Source organism: Strongylocentrotus purpuratus, unplaced genomic scaffold, assembly GCF_000002235.5.
Source record: "Strongylocentrotus purpuratus isolate Spur 01 unplaced genomic scaffold, Spur_5.0 spur5_contig_866, whole genome shotgun sequence".
Lineage (NCBI taxonomy): Eukaryota > Metazoa > Echinodermata > Echinoidea > Camarodonta > Strongylocentrotidae > Strongylocentrotus > Strongylocentrotus purpuratus.
Genome location: NW_022145575.1, coordinates 3,155,873 through 3,171,096, shown reverse-complemented (window position 1 = coordinate 3,171,096; position 15,224 = coordinate 3,155,873). Strand labels below are relative to the sequence as shown.

Below are 15,224 nucleotides of genomic sequence, written 5' to 3'. Positions count from 1 at the left end.
GGAGAAGAAGAAAGAGAGAGAAGGAGGGAGGGAGGGAGGGAGAGAGAGGGAAAGAGAGGGAGAGGGGGAGGGGGGGGGGGGGTGGAGACAACTTGGAAAAGAAGATGTGACCTGTGGGGAGAGCCAATTTAAATGTTCAGTGAGAATAAGAATGGAAGAGAGAGGGAGAGCAACATGAAGGACCCTCTCTCACACTTTCCATTCTCTAAATTCTCACACAATTTGCACCATCTCCACTCCCTGGGGAGTATTCCTATCACATGGTCACAGTGAGGGCACATGACAAGCGCTAACACAAATGCTTCAGTCATCCAACCAGGTCTCCATTTCTTTCCTGGGTATGGAGTGGCAAATGTAGATGAATGCCTTGTCAACTGACATTAGTGCCATGTCGGGGATCGAACCCACTATCTTTGCATTTCAAGTCAAGTGCTGAAACCACTTGACTTCAATACCTCTAAATATGATCATGAGTAAAGAGCTAAATTATTTTGATATACCCTTTGCTGATGAATTCTCTTAAGATTAAACAATTAAAATTAAAAAAATCATAGAACAGACAAATTAATTGGACAAACATGAAGGCTTATGTGGGATTTATCATTTGCAAAATGGAAAAGCAAAAGCGAGATGATTTAGAACCTGAATGAAAAAAAGATACATACTTGTAAAAGTTGTGTCGTATACCATGCTTATTTCTATGTCCATGATATTGATGTTTGGGGAAAATAACCGTTTTATTTATACTTCCACATATGAACACAATTAGAAAAGTACTACTTCTTAGCATTACAAAAAATAAATGAATCAATTAGGTTTAATAGTGCATGAGTCTATTGCTAGAAAAAGTAGATAGAAAAAAGAAGAAGAAGAGGCATGAAAGCAAGATTATTTGAAGTGTTTTAAAGGAGTTATTTGTCCACTTTTTATTTCCTTGTTTTCTGATTGTACAATGTATGATGTACTTAAAGAAAGAATAACAGAAGTCGCCTACAGTTTTGAGACATGCATGTATGTAGTTGTTGATTTTACTTGTAAACAATATTGAGTTAACGCCTGCTCACTTGATTTAATTGCACATCAAACTACTTTTAGTGCCATAATATATGGCCCTTGCTCTGAGTAACAGTTGCATTGTAGTCAACTCACACAGGTACATTAATTCATGCACACATCCTCCTCATTCCAGAGACTATATCATGTCTGTAGTGTTACAGTATCTTTAAGAGCCTCCATGCCCTATTCATTCATAAGCATTTGTTTAAAACAAAGGCACAGGAAAGATGCTTATAAGTCATGAAGTTGCTTCATCTCATTAGTTAAATCTTATGTTTTTATAATATTGTATATATTGTATGATATTTTTTCTCATGAACTATGAATTGTAAATATGCAATAAAATGTATACAACGTGGTTAAGAACTGGTTGGATTTTTTTTCTTACTTTCTAGTCAATTTGCAATTTGGAAATGATAAGAGATTCATTTTTTGTTCAGTTATTGTAAAATTGGAAAAAAAGATAAAAAGAAAGAAGACACTAATGAAATGTGTTGTATACTTGTAGAAATCATGGTTTTTGATTGGGAGGATGGAAGGAGGCAGGAAGAGAGAAAAATAAAGAGAGAGAGAGAGACAAAAAATAGAGAAAGGCAGAGCTAGAGACAGACAGAGAGAGAAAGAGAGAGAGAGAGACAGAGAGAGAGAGAGAGAGAGAGAGATACAGACAGATCTATATAGAGGGGGAGGAGAGAGCCAGAGGGTAAAAGGAGATGTGAAATAGAAATCTAGATTGGGTTTATAAAGCGAAACTAAATACAGAGAGAGAAAAAAAAATATCGGGTATATGTTGATCAGAAGGGTTGTTGCAAGAGATCCCTGATAGAATGGGCAAATTAATTATATTAAAAAAGGGTTTGGGGGGGGGGGGGGGGGTGATATGATGCATACTATATCGCGATCGCTCAGGGGCCCGTTCCTACAAACCGTCATAAGTCTAACTTCTTGACTAAATCAGCGTTAGTGAACAACTTGTCCGCTACGTGTTTCACCAAGCCCTCTTTGCCTAGATCAACGACAACATCCTGACTAAGGAGTTATGACACCTCTGACACCGTCGTATCTCTGTCATAACTATTTAGTCGATGGGCAGCGCCATCACATGTCATATATTGGGTAGACTATGGCTGGCAAAAAAGGACAATAAATCCTCCAACTATGATTTTCTACACATTCACTTAAACAGTGAATTATCGTTTTTTTGTATTTGATAATCTCATGAAAATATGCCATGTTTGTATTTAAGGATTTTCCCACTTAAATAAACTGATTATACGCCTTTATTTCCACATTGTAAACTCATCGAAGGGATATGTATTTTGCCACGGCAGGCAAGCCATAGTTTGAAGTGTATTCTTTAGTTTTCAGACCCATATTAATTTCGAGATGAATTTTATTTTCAATTATGCAAAGTGAATGGTTTAAATATATGTTTTAACGTTTGAAATATTGAAGTTTTGTAATTTTTATATTGTACTGACGCCAAAAACATTGAACACAAATTTCATTACATCGTATTTTTTCAAAGAATAATATAAGGGTGTATTTTTATAAACTATCAAATGAAAATATTCGGGGGGGTGCCCATCTCAACAACAAAACTGATTCACTGGTCATGTAATGAAAAACTCACAATTGTATTTTACAAGTACTTCAATTGTTTAATCTACACAAATTTGGAAGTACATTGGATCTCTTATTTCTTGGTATCATTTTTAATCTTTTTTATTACTAATTCATTTAAATAATTGCATTTTCCCTAATATTAATTTTGTAATAATCTGGTGGTATTGCGACTAAGGCTAATTCTCGGCTCCTCTTCTCGCCGATAATATCGATCTCACGAGATACTAGCTAGTAAGCTCTTCGTGAAACGGTTTAGGAAGATCACAGACATCTCCGTAGTTGGCGGATAAAGTTATGACTGTCTTGTCGTTGGTTTCTAGGAACGAGCCCCTGATCAGCGCGCGCTAGCCGTGCACAGATTGCGGGAAGTTTGAACCGACGACTGACGAAGAAGTAGTCATTGCAACTGAAAATGTTTGCGATTTTACTTGTTCTTGCATAGAAAAATCATCACATATCAACTTAAAATGAGTAAAGGAAAGGATGCACAAGGTGAGATATTTCTTCAGTTCGTTTTAAATGACAGAATACCGCATGAATTCTTTGGAATAGTTTACAACTGTAGTCCCACCTGCATAAATTAATGTGTGGATTTGATGCATGCTGTAAACCCGAATTTCCGAAGTAACAATTTTGGGCATTGATCTTGGCCTTGCATGGCCATCTGTTTTTGTTTTTGTTTGTGAAGCAAACGGTAATGATGGTGATGATGATGATGATGATGATGTCTGATGCTGTCTGATGCTGTATGATGATGTATGGAGGAGGAGGAGGAGGAGGAGGAGGAGGAATGATGATGATGACGAATTAGAAGAAGGATCTAGAAGTAGAAGAGGAGGAAGGTGAAGTGGACACAGAAGGCAAAGAAGAAGAAAAAGATGAAAGGGGGAGGAGCTAGAAGAAACAGATGATGGATTTTTTAGAAATAAATTAAGGAGAGAAAAAAAATGCTCTGTAAGAAGTTAAAGGGCAAGTCCACTCCAAACAATTAACTTACTTTCAATAGAAGCTGAAAAATCAGACGAACCAACAACAAAAAAGGTTTAAGCAAAATCTGATAACATTAAACTAATTAAAAAGTTATAAGTTTTTGATAACATGAAAAACTTTGAAAATCACAAGACAAATTGGCAATTCACTCATGAGTCTGTGACGTCATTGCCTCACTATCCACTACCGGGTAATTATTTTCTTTATATAGACTCTATAGCTAATATAAATTTCCTATTCCCCCCCCCCCCCCTAAGAATCTTATTTCTTCACATCAGCATCCAAGTTAGATTGATAGTAATGTTTTTGTGTGGATGCATTAAATATAAAGAAATTTGTTTCAGTTAAATCATGAAAACTATTTTTTTTTAGTGCCCACTATCACCCCTGTAAATATTGAGGACATACTGTAACGTCACAAACTGATAACCAAATTGGTAATTTGTGTAGTGATTTCCATTTTCCATGGTTTTACATACTTCAAAAATTCATAACGTTCTTTTTAGTTATCTTTTTGATTGGTTTGTCTGTCTGATTTTACTGCTTCTATTGTAAGTACAATGTAAGTTATTTTTGGAGTAGACTGGCCCTTTAAGAAGTGACTCTGACACTGACTAGAAGAAATACACGTACACATATGTACATGTATTGTTCTTTGTTATAACTTGTTATTATGTATGACTATGATAACAATAAACAAACTTTAATAACACACACAATTTGTATTTTTGTGAAATATTGTGTTTCAAAACTAACCTGATATAAACATGATTATTTTTTAGATTGAATAATGACAATCCTGTTCTCCAATTCAATTTACTTGTATGTAGCTGCCAATGCAGTCTTGGACTACCTGAATCGCCTGAACAGACCATACAGTGCTAATGATATTTTCATGAACCTCCACAAGGAGTTTGGCAAAACTGTGAGTATGCAAAAACAATTTCATTTTTATCACATAAAAACTTCTGATGTACATGTTGGAGGAAGGAGTTCTTTGTTTGTTTTTGAGGAATTATATAGTAACATGTTCATTGGATATTAAAGCAGGTGAATTAGATTTTGAAATTACATATGAATTTACAAAGAAGGACATTTCGAAAGAACTACAAAGGATCTATCTTTTCAAATTCAAACTTAAATTTAGATAGTTAATGTTAAAGATTAAAGAATAAACAGTTATGTAGTGAAGAATAAAGAATATTGACATCAATTAAATGTTGTACATGATACATGTACAGTGTGTCTCTAAAAAAAGTAAACCCAACTTCAACGGCAAATTTTCAGAAAACTATAAAATATTTACACATTATTTTTTCATGGTTAGATAGTCCAATAAGTCCTCTGTCCAATTATATCACTTAGGTTATCTGACGCTCATGCATGACTGAGCATGATTCAACTTAGTGAACTGGTGTCAAATCATCACTGTGGCAAGTTATTTCTTGCTATTGTCATGCATTCAGGGCCTATTTGAAGTTAAATCTTTGTCACATGTTAGGCCTATGATTACATAACAACTTCAGCAAAGGTTGTTCCTAACACAGGCACACTTCACATGCTTTCCAAACATGGTACAGTTGACAATTGAGCAGAGAGTATTCCTGGTAACTCGATACCAGGAAACAAGAAGTTTCGTGGAAGTTCAAGATGCTTTTCGGGTGCAGTTCCCCGAGAGGCAGCCTCCAACAAAAGGAGCCATCTGGTACAATGTGAGAAAGTATGCTGATCACGGAACCAGTTTGAACAGGAATAAAGGACACTCTGGCCACAGACGAACTGGGAGGTCTGCTGAAAACATCCAAGTGGTAAGAGAGGCCATCCAAGCCAACCCACGCATAAGCACCAGGAGAAATGATACTGGAATACCACGCGCAACTTTTAACAGAATAGCAAGACTGGATTTGCATCTCCATCCATATCATGTTCATGTTCAGCACCAACTTCTACCAGCTGATTTTCCCAGACGACTTCAATTTTCACAATGGTTTGTGAACCGGTGCAACCGAGATCGACAGTTCCTCCAGTTTTTTACCATCGGGGATGAAGCAACGTTTTCCATGGATGGAATGTAGGGCTGTGCACAACAGTGTAATGAGGTACCCGAGTACACTCCCAGGCTCACAGGCGAATACTCCAGTATTCGGACGCCATGTTTTTTTATAATTTTTTTGAATTTTTTTGAATTTTTTTGAATTTTTTTGAATTTTTTTGATTTTTTTTGAATTTTTGGATTTTTGGATTTTTTTCCTTTTTTTTCTTTTTTGCCACTACCATACCACTCGGCAGTTTCTCAGGTCCCTCGCGCAGCTCGCTGAAAACGCATGCAACTTTACTTTGAGTTGCAGTTGAAGGCGCCGATTTAATAAGAATAATAACAGTAAACAATGCTGTTTTAAAAACCAAAGATGGCAGAATAATCCATTTTCCTCCAAGTCCAAACAGAAATCTGGACATTTGGTCCCAGTTTCTGAAAGGTGAGTTTGACAGTGCTTGAGTTTGGAAACATTTTTACTGACGGTACCATGCCAGCGGATGCTGCTCTCCCTGGCACGGGTAAGCGTGGGCCTGGACATTTTTTTTTTTTTTTTTTTTTTTTTTTTAAATTTTTTTTTTTTTTTGCGGCCGAATATTCGGGTACAAGAAATCGTACCCGAGTAGTTGTCAACCGTGCGGGTACTCGAGCATTCGACTACCCGTCGCAGCCTTAATGGAATGGTAAACACCCACAATGAGCACGAGTATGCTGAACTCCATCATCCACCGGGATATGCTTTTAATAAGAACATGAGCAGGGAGAAAGTGAGTGTCTGGATTGGTCTTTGTGGCAATGGTTCATTGGTGGGACCTTACTTTTTTGAAGGCAACATCAATGGCAGGGCGTACCTTGACATGCTGAACAATTTTATTGTGCCTGAGATGGAACAGATCTTCCCCCGACAACGACGTGGAGCATTCCGCAGGGCCTGGTGGGCTCAGGATGGGGCCCCAGCCCACAGACTTATTGCTGTGAGGAATCGTTTGACTGAACTCTTTGGCAATCGCATCATTGCTCTTCATTTCCCAGTTGAGTGGCCGGCACGTTCACCAGATCTGACACCATGCGATTTCTTTCTTTGGGGGTATCTTAAAGGAAAAGTGTTCCAAACCCCACCGGCCACAATTCAGGAGCTGAGGCAACAGATAACAGGTGAAGTGAACCGATTACGACAAGATCAGGGAATGATCAGGCGTGCTGTCAGGGACATGAGGAGGCGTTGCGAGCTTTGCATGGAAAGGAATGGCGGTCATGTCGAGGGTACACATCCCTAAGCTATGCTTTTAAGAAATCAGACATTTCCTATGTCATTTGATTGATGAACTTCCAGTGCAATTCTAACTTGCCACAGTGATGATTTCACACCCATTCACTAAGTTGAATCATGCTCAGTCATGCATGAGAGTTACATAACCTACGTGGTATCATTGGACAGAGGACTTATTGGACTATCTAACCATAAAAAATAATGTGTAAATATTTTATAGTTTTCTGAAAATTTGCCGTTGAAGTTGGGTTTACTTTTTTTAGAGACACACTGTACATTAAATAATTATATTGTATTTATAGCACAGGTACATTGCAGATTGTTATAAATTATGTGTTCTCAAATCTTATTTGTTTGAAATGTGCATTCAAGTTAATTTCACATTCATTTTTCATTTTTATATATTTGTTTTCATATTCATTTTCCCAATGCTTCAATTTGAGCAAATTGATTACCGTATTTGGAATTCTATTTGTATGAATATTAACCTACATGTAGCTCTATATTCCAAGACATCTAGTCTACTGCTTTTATATCTGTTTTCATCTGGGAGCTTTGCTGAAGTCTTCCCAATGTTGAACTGACTAATATTTGATTGCTGCCCTCACTGCTGTGAAGTTCACAACATGTTGAAAAGCATTGCTTAATTTACCTAATTTGGAATTATTACTGTTGAATATGATTCTCCAAATAATACTCTAGAACACATGTTAATAATTGCCTTTCATTTTTTGTGGTTGTTGTTTATGTTTGTTCAGAAATCATAGTGTATAGTATTCAAGTTGTAAATTGAGGATTTTTTTGTATAAATCATCTCTTTTAGGGTATACACTGTATATATACTGGACATAAACTTTGTAAACTTTCTGTACATCTGAATTCTGAATGAACTGAAATATGAATGATTTATGGATTGTTTATTTAAAATATCCAATTGCACTGTTAAGTGCAATTTTTAATGGAAAATGGACCCTTCTGAAGTAATTCACTTTTGTGAATTGTTAAGTTAAGGATTCTTTTGTAGTATGCACATGGTATGAGTAAGCATCAGCCATTCTCAAGAAGTATGCATACATGTTCATGAACATGTACATGTATGTAACATCTAATATTAGATTAATGATCTGTATTCTGTTGTTACATATTACATTATCAGATTAATTGTAATAATGCATCAGATTGCAATTGGTATTGAATCATGTATCTGGAGACTCTAGTATTAAATCAACATTGTTGCAGTATAGTGAGCTGTATATATGTCCAAATTATACCAGGATGAAGTTTTAAAATCTTCCTAAATATTCCTTGATAACGGGAATGACAATTTTCAAACAAACTTGAAATAAGGAATTTTAAAAAGGTATGCGTTTGTTAGTGTTTTTTCCTAGAATTGCCATTTTTGGAGACCCCTTTGACCTCCTTACAGACAAATTAACACAATTTTAAACAAACGAATCCCTAAACCAATTATATTCCAATCTATTTAGATGTACAGAGAAAACTAAATTTGTGATAAGTACAAAAGTAACACAGTACCAAAAAAGGGCTAATTTGTAGAGGAAATTCCCCCAATTTGTAAATGAGGGCAGGAGGTAGCTCAACCACATGTTAGTTGTAAATTTCAAAGCTTAATTTCCATGAACTAAATATTTTTGCCCTCAGAATTCAATTCAATCAAATTACACTGATATGAAACATCCTGCCCCTGCCCCATTGATACGAAAATAGTCAAATAATTGATTGTATATCTGTCATTTACCCTGATTTATAACACAAAGTGCAATCCTAAAGCCGCGGTCACAAATGCCATTACGAACTGCTACAAACACCGTACAAACGATTTCCAGACAATGGAAATTTGGGAAGACAATGGAATATATGGAAAAACAGGGAGATTCGTACGAACCTTTGTCACTGTAGCTTAAAATACAGGTATATGTCAAACTTTATCAAGAGAGAAATTTTGTAATTCGCTTTCTATTTCTGGTTTAATTTTTTAAATAAATTATTAGTAGGAGTTTTCTTTGAGAAGATGTGAGATTTTGTTGGGGAATTTAACAGAATGCCTGTTTCTATTTCAGAGCTCTATCTTTTTGTAGCTACCGCCTACTTTTGATTGTTGATTTTTTTTTCTCTTCGCAATTATTTTTTACCATATTAAGCAGTTACCGGAGAAATTTATCCGATTGGATAATTTTATATTTTTCATAATGATATTCCCAAAAATTCAAATAAACCCAGCTCTACTTTAATATCATGGTAGTTTTGATCAGGTTAAAGATATGATGAGGCATCAGGATACAAGCATTGCAGTTCTACCTTTGTAAAATACTAACACTGCAGTGACAACACTTGTACTGCTCTCTCATACACCTACACTCATCATTGTAGTTGCATTTATGACATATAGGGTGATAAAGGGGGATCAATTTGTATGAGGTCATCCAGTTGGATCAATGCTATATCAAAGAGATTTTCTCTTGAAATTTCATTCATGTACTGTAACCATCTCCTGTCACTCAATTACAGGATGAAAGAAAAGATTGTTATATATTTTAATTTGAGGCCCCTTCGCTTCTATTTTTTATTCTTGAAGGGAAGTGCATGTCCTTTATAATTCATTTGCGCTTCCGAAAATATACAACACAGTAGCTCTTAATCATCCTCATTATCTTAGTATTGTTTCACGTACAAATGACGTCATTGAGGTGATCGAGGTCATATATCGGTATTATCCCTAATCTGATGGGATGAAAATGCCAGTTTTGACAGATTTTGTCCTGACATTTCTATCGTTTTCTCACGTCACTCAATTATCGGAAGACAAATGATGGTCAAGTTTGAGGTCTTGTCAATTCTTTTTTTTGTGACCTTCATGTTCAACGAGGGAAGGGCATGTCCAGCGTTATTTGTAGTTCTGCTTCTGAAAAACAAATGAACAAAACACAACAGCTCTCAATCATTTTCTTTGTAATATTGGTGTTGTACAGTACTTACAAATAACCTCAATAGTGTGATCAATTAAGTATGAGGTCATTTATTATCCTTTAATCATGATTGATGAGGATTTATTTATATTTAACAGCTTTTTCTTTTTCTTCTGAATTTCTCTCATATTTTTCCAGTCATTCATTTTACTGGAAGCTAGACAAAGGATGGGGGCATTTGAGTTCATGTCATTTTTGTTTTGTTTAGGGGAGGGGATGGAGATCACTTGAAAAGGAAAGTGTATGTTCTATGTTTTTTTAGTTAAGCTTTTGAAAAACAAATGAACATAACACAACAGCTCTCAATCCTTGTTGTATTGACGTACATGCAGTTATGAAGGATGTCACCAGGAGTGACGAGTGAATGAGGTCATCTGTCATGCTTAATCCAATGAGATACGAGGATACTATATTTACCAGATTTCTCTGAAGTTGCTGAACTGTCTCCCGGCACTCATCGTTACTGAAAAAAACAAAGGATGTCTTTGTTTTTAATAGCCTTGGGGTCCTCTCCCTTCTTTTCTTAGACTGCTCTTGAACTTCAGCTTTGAGAGAGGAAGTGCATTGTCCCTTGTAATTCAGTTCCACTTTGAAAATGAATTACGACACCTTTTGATTTTGCTCATCACCGTTTTATCGTCACAGTTACCAATGACGTCATTGAGGGAGATCTATTTACATGTATGTGGTGAAGTCATGTATCATCCTTGATCCCGAGGGTGGAGATTCTATATTTAACCGTTTGACTCCTGAATTGTTTGATAATGTAATTCACATAGGCTTAATACAGAAGCCAATGGGTTAACAGAATAGAAAAGAATTTTAAAAAACCCAACTTTCTCCTGTCGTGCAATTATGGGACAACAAAGGATGTTTAAATTTTGGGTCTTGTCAAGTCTCTTGTTATACGATTTTTGTGATTTTCCTTTTCTAACAGGGGAAGATCATATTCAGATCCATTGACTTAAACAAAATACAATAATACTACAACACTAGTAGTACACGGTCATCTTAAATTGTACTCGTCTATCATCATTGTATTCTTTTAGTTATATAAACTGAATTTCCATTTCTTTCCTGACATTTTTCTCTCCTTCTGCTGGCCTTTAGTTTACTTGAGAGTTGAGAACGAGGGATGGTTACGTTAGAGGTCATGTCTAAGTTTTTGTTCTAGATCTCCATTTTTTGAGAAGGGAATTAAGACACATTTCATTCATAATTCAGTTCTGCCTCTGATATTGTTTGCTATTTACATGCATAGAGGGCTATAAGTAGTGCAGTGGGGCTTTAAGTTATGATTATTAATAATTTATTCAATTAATTTTTAAATCTCAGAAGGGACTTAGTTTCCTTATTTTTAGAATTTCATGTTATTTAACCTTTTCAAAAATCTTGACAGGACCTAGCTATTCCTGATTTCGTGCAGGAGTCAGGAGTCACAGATTTCCTTGCCTTCCAGGTTGACGTATTTAGAATCTTGATTTCTTCCTATATGCCCCAGAGTCATTATCCTTGTGCTGTTATTTTATAATCCCAAGTTTACGGGACCTTGTGAATCTCCTGTAATTGAAGTACTTCCCCCGTTAAAGACAGCCGACACTCTGAGCAAACAGTTTTGCCGGGAGGGGTGAAGTCCAAATTTGTTGCGCAATTGATGATTGAAGCCATCCTCCTTCTCCCAATATACCTTGTAATAGGTCAGGAGTCGGATTCAGTGAAACCTGTCTATAAAGACCACTCAAGGGAAACATGAAAAGTGGTCTATACAGGCAGGTGGTCTTTATGTACAGTGGACAGGTTGTCAGGTTCCTTTAGTACAAGTTCCAATGAGAAACCATATTCAAGGAAACAAAAGAAATGTGGTCTTTATAAACAGGTGGTTGCTAAAGCAGGTTTGACTGCTATATCACTTTTTAAATGAATGCCTTTGTAATGTATTCATTTCATAATTCATATCTTGTCTTAGGAAATTGTTAAAAGCCAAGTGGTGTTTGGGGGGGGGGGGGGTCTAAAAATGTATGTTAGAAATGGAGAGAGGAAAAGTGAAACAGGACTTTTATATCGAAAATAATATCGCTAGTGATATTCGTTTGTCTCGCAATGTGGTCAATAAGGAATCTAAAAGATCACGACGTTTCGTGCGCTATCTGCAACACTTCGTCAGGTGATAAGAACTAATGTAAAGCAAGGGTCTTTTATACTTTATGGAAGGACCGGCGGAGCGGTCTATAATTCGATCGATAATTGGAACAATAACGCACAATGCCTATAGGTCGAAGCACACGGTGATCGACCAATCACCAGGCCGCTGGTTCGGCCGCTGGTTCGGCTAATGCACCAGGCCTATTGACCGACGCATACGGTGCTCAACCATTCAGGACTTTTATAGTTTCTGTTCAGGTATTGAGGCCAAAATAATTAACCCTTTACATGTGCATCGATGGTTATATCATAATTAAAACCATTTCCCCCCACACAAATACATAATATTGCAGACAAGAATGCAGACATTAGAAAGTGGCTGAATATTAACTTTGCAATTGCACAATCAATGCCAGGTGCTGGAATGGAAAAACATGCTTAGCGAATTTCCAAAACAATCTTGATTTTAAATAGTATGGTGTGTTGACTTTTAATCCAGCCTTTATTCATTTCTATTTTGGGTGTAGCCTATTAAGAATTAAGTCACTTATTTAAGGGACGAACATGTTCTGAATTTAGCCTTTCCTGTTGGATAGTCTTTTGTCTTGTGCTGGGCACTGTATCTGATTGTTTTTCTCCTATTACCAATGTCATCATCTTGCAGTTCACAGTCATACAATATTTGAATAAAAACAGTAAATATACATGTTTTTGGATTAGAAGATCATGCAGAGATATTGTTATTGTTCTTTCAACCAAATTCTAAGATTTATTTTAATTAATTTATTTTATTTATTTAATGATAAGTGTGCATTACCCCATAGTAGTTAGGTGTAGGTGTCACTTGTTGATTTTGTTTTTCATTAAATCAATTTTATAAAACTTGATATTTTTATAAAGTGTGAAAGAGTGGAAGATTCTTGTGCCAATTTGAGGAGGAATAATATAGCTGCTATAACTAGACCTTCAGCAAACTCTGAACTGCTATTGGCTAAACACTTTTTTGCTGCCGAAAAAAATTCAAAGTCGGTGCGTCTTATACACGGTACAAAAAATAAAAAATAAAATAAAGTTTAGATTTATGCCTGGCAATGTCTCCCAGCTCAGTAATCGGTGTGTTGACTCACCGCTCGGAAACTAGAACAACACTCAAATTTGTCTGTCATCTTGGTTTGAAAGTAATCTTTCTGATAGATCTCAATATGTAGTTTATAATAATAATTCCTCCAATTTTTCTTCTATTACACAGCGTACCACAAGGTTCTATCCTACATGTAGGTCCTCGTTTTTTAAGGGCGAAAAAGAGGGGTGCGGTTAATACACAAGGGTGGTTTATACACCGTTAATTATGGTATTTGTTTGTGGAAAATGGGATCATGTAATGATCCTTTGATTCCAAAGCTGAAACAAATAAGGAACTGAAATAGTCTCTCCTTTATCTTGACCGATGGAATACTGTTATCTTAGTTAGATGTTGAATTGTACAGACCTGTTACACAAGAAAAAAGACTGGGTTCAAATGCTACAAGTGAAACTGCATGTGTGTGGATATGTGTGAGATGGGGGGGGGGGGGGGGGGGGGTTTCGTGCATGGGTCTAATGAATGCCTAATGAAATGGCCTAGATCAGAAGTCAACATTGGGCTCTCATGGGCACCATTTTGGTGTTAATTTACTCAATAATAGGTGTTGTCAATCACCTATTATCACCTGGATTAACCTTACATGTATGTAATGCTTTGCATCCCCCCCCCTCACCCCCTCTCTGAGAGACTGGGGGTATTTCTTGATTGGACTATGGATTTGCTGTGTGTGAGACTTGTACACCCATCAATGGCATTTCCACCAAGTCTGGTGTTGACCAGCGAATTATGACCTTCTGCAAATGGAAACTGATGACTATATCTCCTTTTAAAGCCCCACTGTCCTACTTGTAGCTACTTGCTCCCTCTACATAGAAAACTTCCCCAATCGGTGCCTGTTGGTCCCCCATGATCCTCTATTTCTTATGTTATTTGAGAGCTGAGTTGATGAGATAGCCACCTGTCAGTGACCTCGCTGTGTGGTCTAATCCCTCCTAGCCATACTAGTGTTGATAAGCTTTAAGATAGATCAACATCAAGTGTATGATTCAACCAACTCTGTTCTGTTACACCTGCCACTTGTAGAAAGTGTAAAGACATTCCATGACCTGTCTATTGGTGTCATGGGGCAATAGGCCTGTCATCATCAGCTCTAGTTTGCCAAATAACCCGCTATCTTAACTACCCCGATTGCAAATTATCCAGCTAATTTGCGTCTTCATTAGCCTGCAGTTGCAATTAGCGGGGTATTTGATTGAGATAAAATCCAGAGAAATCTTGGTCTTATTTCCAAAATATCCCGCAATTTGGGGGAAAAGGGGGCCGTCCGAGCTAGTTTGTGATGAGCATATTGGTCTCGTGAAGGCGCAATTTCGAGCTTCGGGTAATATCCATAGTCTGAAAATAGTGGGTTATTTGGCAAACTCAAGCTGATGAAAACAGGCCTACATGCACTGACACATTGTTTTTAAAGATGAGAAATTTCTCAACTCAGTCTGCCATTCCTAGCACGGTCGACTCGTGTGCTTTTACCAGGCCAGGATGTATCAATTTAGGTATGGTGCTGCAAGTTCACAGCAGCTTTCAACGCGAGAAGAAAGTGTGAAGAGTTGGGAGGGAGGTGGGAGTTATGTGTTTGAAGTTGTGAAGAATAAAGATGATTAGATATTTTTTTGTAGTGTGCTAAAAACTGTTTTGGGGGCTGGGACATCACAACTAGTGGAACAGATTTGTCACTTGTCACCTTTGATATATATCGGTATACCGTGTGAGTCTAAAAAAAGTTTACACTCAGAAAACTGTCATTTATTTTAAAAGTCAGCTATGCATTAAAGGTTATCATACATGTTTTGAAAGAGTGTTATATCCCGAATCGTTTATCATAATTTCTGTGTGGTACATGTATGTGTTCATGCTTGGATGAACAGGAGGCATTGTTTGCAGAGTGCAGAAAATTGACTTGCGCAAAAGTATTAAAGCGAGAGAGTGAATTTAATGTATCAAATGAGAATGCATTGCAGAAGTCGAACTATACCT

General features: G+C 36.7%; 1 protein-coding gene across 1 annotated transcript; it reads left to right on the top strand.

The window, feature by feature from the left end:
• The first annotated feature begins 6,387 nt into the window (after positions 1–6,387).
• Positions 6,388–6,984, top strand: LOC115919775. The gene has a single exon (XM_030973947.1). It carries the CDS (start codon positions 6,388–6,390, stop codon positions 6,982–6,984), a length of 597 nt encoding a protein of 198 aa, XP_030829807.1.
• The last annotated feature ends 8,240 nt before the right edge of the window (positions 6,985–15,224 follow it).